This window comes from Amblyraja radiata, chromosome 27, assembly GCF_010909765.2.
Source record: "Amblyraja radiata isolate CabotCenter1 chromosome 27, sAmbRad1.1.pri, whole genome shotgun sequence".
Taxonomy (NCBI): domain Eukaryota; kingdom Metazoa; phylum Chordata; class Chondrichthyes; order Rajiformes; family Rajidae; genus Amblyraja; species Amblyraja radiata.
Window position 1 is genome coordinate 7,839,951 of NC_045982.1, and position 6,246 is coordinate 7,846,196.

At 50.3% G+C, this 6,246-nt stretch overlaps 1 protein-coding gene across 1 annotated transcript in view; it reads right to left on the reverse strand.

The window, feature by feature from the left end:
- Positions 1–211: 211 nt before the first annotated feature.
- The window catches only part of LOC116988211 (transcription factor E2F2-like), a 6,363-nt gene continuing 328 nt past the window's right edge, over positions 212–6,246 (reverse strand). Inside the window, exons 3-5 of the mRNA XM_033044764.1 lie at positions 6,220–6,237; positions 2,386–2,608; positions 212–1,180 (exon numbers count right to left, since the gene is read on the reverse strand). Coding sequence (XP_032900655.1) covers positions 933–1,180; positions 2,386–2,608; positions 6,220–6,237 — 489 coding nt within the window. The 3' untranslated portion in view covers positions 212–932. The remainder of the gene's footprint in view (positions 1,181–2,385; positions 2,609–6,219; positions 6,238–6,246) is intronic.

Below are 6,246 nucleotides of genomic sequence, written 5' to 3' on the forward strand. Positions count from 1 at the left end.
ATCTGGTCAGGTGATCGCGCTGTATTCGACTTGCGATACTTTCCATTTACGATGGATTTATCGGAACGTAAACCCCATCGTAGGTCGGGGAGGAGCTGTACATAAAATAATGCATTGGGATTGAAAGGTAGAAGTGTCGAACACTAGAGATCATAGCTTGAAGAGCCGAGGATTAAGTTTAGAGGAGATGTGCGGGGGGGGGGGGGGGTAATTTTTTTTAGAAGCCACGATGTCGGCCCCTGCTCGCCCCGTGAAGACCAGACCGGGATGACGGAGCCAGCGATGACGGGCAAGGAGTGGGGTGGGAGAGGAGGGGGAGAGCTGCCTGGGACTCGCCTGGAACAGGCATCGCTCGCTCATAAGAAAGAGCGTGGACTTTGAAAATGGTGGCAAAACACGGCGCCCCTTGCATTCGGGCTGGGCCGACTATTTCTGTACACTTGCTAATTAATCGAGGGTTAATTAGCAGTCCAGTAGAGCAGTAATTGGCAATACTCTACTGTGAAAAAGAATTAACACTTCACACACACGCAACAATAAAAGCACCATTGAACCACCGAACAATAGGATAATTCCAGTGAAGGTGAGACACCCTACTCTCAACAGCTCGACCTGAAGGTACAAATGGGGTTTGCAGTACGGACACCAGAGATATGGTGATCAGTTCTCCAGCACCTGATCAAAACGTCGTATATCAGCACCAAGACCCAAGAGGCAACTTCATTCAGCCTTGCATGCAGACTGCTCCTTCAAGCATCCACAGTGTAAACTATGGGAGGGGGTGAATTCCTTCCTCGACAGTCGCTGCGACCCAGTAATCCATTGTCCGCTGCGAGGAGATGAACCCTTCAGGGCGATGAGGTTGGGGGGGGGGGGGGGCTAGGGGGCTGGTGTCCACTCCAGCCGAGGGGGACACACACACACGGACCAGGCTAGTTGTGGAGCAGGTCGTCCAGGTCGTAGGAGTCGAAAAGGTCGCTGACACCCTCGCCGTCCTCCAGACTCCACAGGTAGTCCTCCCTGTCCAAGGGCGGCGAGAAGCTGACAAAAGGGGCGTCCGCGTAGGAGGTGGACGGCAGCTGGTCCTCGGTCTGCTGGAGAAGGTGGTGGGGGAGACCCAGGACACCGTCTTCACAGTCCAACAGGGAGCTCGGCAAAACCGGCTTCAGGTCCTCCGAAACTGCTCCGGAAGAAGAGGGGGAGGGGGGAGAGAAAAAAAAAATTCAGCTTTGGTTCATTCAGTGTTCCTCCACCAAGGACAATTTTATACATTTGCACCAAGCCAATTAAGCTACAAACCTTCATGTCTTTGGAGTGAAACTGGTGGAAACCGAAGACCTCGGTGAAAATGCAGGCCGATGTTGGTGTCAGTGTGTTGTAAAGAATATGTTTCTAGCCAAATAAACTCATTTGCATCCACTTAGAATCTCATGACTGAATCTTTCTCCACCCGCCTCTCAGCCAATGCATTAAACTCAGTCACACAGCACGGAATCAGGCCCTTCAGCCCAACTAGCCCACGACAACTTACATGTCCCGTCTATACTAGCCCCACCTGCCTGCGTTTGTCCAGAGCTCATAAGGCCACAAGGAATAGGAGCACAGGACAAATAGAAAATAGGAGCTGGAGTAGGCCATTCAGCCCTTCGAGCCAGCATCGCCATTCAATATGATCATCCAAAATCAGTACCCAGTTCCGGCTTTTTCATCATGTCCCTGGATTCCCTTAGCCCTAAGATCCAAATCTAACTCTCTCTTAAAGGCAGAATTAGGCCATTTGGCCCATCAAGTCTAATCCGCCATTCAATCATGGCTGATCTATCACTCCCTCCTAACCCCATTCTCCTGTCTTCACCCCATAACCTCTGACACCCGTACTAATCAAGAATCTATCTATCTCTGCCTTAAAAACATCCATTGACTTGGCCTCCACAGCCTACTGTGGCAATGAATTCCACAGATTCAGCACCCTCTGACTTAAGAAATTCCTCCTCATCTCCTTCCTAAAAGAACGCCCCTTAATTCTGAGGCTTTGACCTCTAGTCCTAGACTCTCCCACTAGTGGAAACATCCTCCCTTGGGGCGGCACAGTGGTGCAGCAGACTTGCTGCCTTACGGCACCAGAGACCCGGGTTAGAACCGGGCTACATGATGCCATCCACACGGAGTGTGTTCGTTCTCCCTGTGACCGCGTGGGTTTTCTCCGGGTGCTCCGGTTTCCTCCCACACTCCGAAAGACATGCAGGCCTGTAGGGTTAATTGGCTTTGTTAGAATTGTAAACTGTCCAAGCGTGTAGTGTAGTGGTGTCGGAGTGATGGCGTTAGCAGCGCGGACCCGGTGGGCCGGTTTCCGTGCCATCTCTCTAAAGTCATTGAGCCACGCACCTTCCTCTTTGATTTCCAGCTTGCAGACGATTTTGGGAGGGTCAGGCTCTGCCTGGGCCGAGGCTGGGGGGCTGGGGTTGACCGCTGAGGAAGCCACGCTCCCTCCTTCCTCCTTCTTGGGCGTTAAGTACTTTGTTGGGCTGTTCTCCTCCACCGCCTCCTCCGGGCACAGGTACACCTCGATTGGGCCATTGGTGCTCTTGAGGTAAATCTGAAGGTTCTCCTGATAGAGGCAGCACAGGGGAGAAGAGGTTGATCAGCATCCATAGCCCACATGACTCTGCCGTGCAAGCCGCGGAACAAAATGGTCGCCACAACGTCTCGGAAGACACGGTTGCAATGGAACAATAAAGTTTTAATACAGAAGAATGCGGAGTTTAATACAGAGAACGGTGGAGCAGTGGTAGAGTTGCTGCCTTACAGCGCCAGAGACCTAGGTTCGATCCTGACTATGGCTGCTGTCTGTACGGAGTTTGCACGTTCTCCCCGTGACCGCGTGGGTTTCTCCAGGATCTCCGTGGTTCCTCCCACACTCCAAAGACGTACAGGTTTATAGGTTAACTGGATCGGTAAAATTGTAAATTGTCCCCAATGTGCCCAGGACAGTGTCAGTGTGCGGGGATCGCTGGTCGGCGCGGACAGGTTGGGCCGAAGGGCCTGTTTCCACGTGGTATCTCCAAACTAAATGTCTGGAGTTTAATACAGAGAAGTGCATGGTGTTGCATTTTGCAGATGGCACTAGAGTGGGTGGTGTTGTAGATAGTGAGGTTGGGAGGTCATGTTGCAGTTGTACAAGACGTTGGTGAGGCCACATTTAGAGCATTGTGTTCAGTTTTGGTCACCCTGTTACCGGAAAGATGATAATCTGGAAAGTGCGCGGAGAAGATTTACGAGGATGTTGCCAGGACTCGAGGGTCTGAGCCATGGGAAGATGTTGGGCAGGCTAGGATTTTATTCCCTGGAGCGCCCGAGGATGAGGGTTGATTTTATAGAAAACATAGAAAATAGGTGCAGGAGGAGGCCATTCGGCCCTTCGAGCCAGCACCGCCATTCATTGTGATCACGACTGATCGTCCACAATCAGTAACCTGTGGAATAGATAGGGTAAATGGACTATCTTTTACCCACAGTAGGCAAGTCTAGAACCAGAGAACATAGGTTTAAGATGAGGGGTAAAAAATTGAATAGGAACCAGAGGGGCAACTTAAAAAAAAAATTACACAAAGGATGGTGGGTGTATGGAATGAGCTGACGAAGGAGGTGGTTGAGGCAGGAACAATCACAAGGCTTAAAACAGTTTTGACAGGTACATGGATAGGACAGGATTAAGGGATATGGGCCAAAAGGCCAGTTGGGAAAACAAGGAAGAGCCTTTAAAAAATAAAAAATAAATGATTTGGATGGTAAAAAATGTTTTAGTGCCAGAGTCCCACAGCATGGAAACAGGCCTTTCCACCCAACCCATCCATGCCGATCAAGATGCCCGATCTAAGCTCGTCCCCTACGCCCATGTACATTGCACGCTGCCTCGGCAAGGCCAGCAGCATAATCAAGGACGGGTCTCACCCCGGTCACTCCCTCATCTCCCCTTTCCCATCAGTCACGAGCTACAGAAGTGTGAAAACGCACACTCCAGATTCAGGGACGGTTTTCTTCCCCGCTGTTATCAGGCAACTGAACCTTCCTCTCACCAACTAAAGACCAATCCTGACCTCCCATCTACCTCATTGGAGACCTTCAGACTATCTTTATTCGGGGGTCAGCCTGAAGAAGGGTCTCGACCCGAAACGTCACCCATTCCTTCTCTCCAGAGATGCTGCCTGTCCCGCTGAGTTACTCCAGCATGTTGTGTCTATCTTCGATTTAAACCAGCATCTGCAGTTCTCTCCTACATATCTTTATAGATACGTAACTGTCACTGTATGTCATGTTGTTACTTGTGGGCGGAGCACCAAGGCAAATTCCTTGTATGTGAATACTTACGTACTTTATCCAGACATTACCCTTTATCCTGTATCTGTATACTGTGGGCGGCTTGATTGTAATCATGTGGTCTTTTCATTGACAGGATAGCAGGCCACAAAAAGCTTTTCACTGTACCTCGGTCCACGTGACAATAATAAACTGCACTGATAAATAGAAATCAAACAAGCATGGAGATGCCAGTGGTGCACAAGATTGTACTTACACCTGCAACCACCAGATGGCTCTGCTCCACCTTTAATGGACTAAAAATCACTGGAGGTCACTCACTTCACCCAGTGTTCATGGTGAACAAAATAGAAGCCACTTTGTCTGGCCCCACACTCTAGCTCTCTCTCTGTACGACTCCGTATAACCGTGCTGATGCAGCTATTCGTTAAATGCAAGACGGTTTCTGCCTCCATTCTTTCAGAGAGATTGGGTGCACCAGTGATTTTGGATAAACTATTCAACTGCATTCTGATCTCGGCCATCTGGCCAATATTCTGACCTATTGGTTAAAGGAAATGGATCTTTTCTCTTTATAGGCAACAGGTGCAGGAGTAGGCCATTCAACCCCTCGAGCCAGCACCGCCATTCAATGTGATCATGGCTGATCATCCACAATCAGTACCCCGTTCCTGCCTTCTCCCCATATCCCCTGACTCCGCTATCTATAGGAGCCCTATCTAGCTCTCTCTTGAAAGTATCCAGAGAACTGGCCTCCACCACCCTCTGAGGCGGAGAATTCCACAGACTCACAACTCTCTGTGAGAAAAAGTGTTTCCTCATCTCCGTTCTAAATGCCTTACCCCTTATTCTTAAACTGTGGCCCCTGGTTTCGGACTCCCCCAACATCGGGAACATGTTTCCTGCCTCTAGCGTGTCCAAACTCATAATAATCATATGTTTCAATAAGATGCCCTCTCATCCTTCTAAACTCCAGAGTATACAAGCCCAGCTGCTCCATTCTCTCAGCATACGTTTTGTATTTGTTTTCACGCCGTGATACCCGTCCGTCCCAGCCTACTCCCCACCCTAGCATGTAGCTCGGATCACGACTATTCCTGCCCCACCCAACGGGGTTGTCTGTACATATTTTGTACATTTTCGTGCAGGAAGAAACTGCAGATGCTGGTTTAAACCAAAGATAAGACACAAAAAGCTGGAGTAACTCAGCGGGACAGGCAGCATCTCTGGAGAGAAGGAATGGGTGACGTTTCGGGTCGAGACTCCTTCTGCAGACTGGTCAGAGGTCATCCGTCCCTTCTCTCCAGAGATGCTGCCGGCTCCACTGAGTTACTCCAGCTTTTTGCGTCTATCTTCGGTTTGTACGTTCTTCCCGTGACCTGCTTGGATTTTCTCCGGATGCTCCGGTTTCCTCCCACACTCCAAAGGCATACAGGTTTGTAGGTTAATTGGCTTGGTTTAATTGTAAATTGTCCCTAGTGTGTGTGTAGGATAGTGTTGGTGTGCGGGGGTCGCTGGTCGGCGTGGGCTCAGATGGGCCGAAGGGCCTGTTTCTGCGCTGTATCTCTAAGCTATTCCTTACAGCAGCATCAGGCAAATGTCTCCGCACGGCACATTTCCCGTGGTGTACAATTGTTCTGCGAGAGGGTTCAACACTTTTGACCACCTTTTTCAAGACATCTTTCCACCTCCACCCCAAAGAAAACCAACTCCAACTTTGCCAGCCTGCCCCAAATTAAAAGTTGGTGTCCTCAGCAACGTCCTCAAAAACCTCAGACCTCAGGATCGAACCCGGGTCTCTGGCGCTGTGAGGCAGCAACTCTATCGCCGTGCCTCCCACGTGCGTTTTCCCCGGTTGGCCGCAGCGGCACAAGGTCCCAGTGAGACGGACGGACGCCATACCTCACAGATGTCGGGCACCTCCAGTAC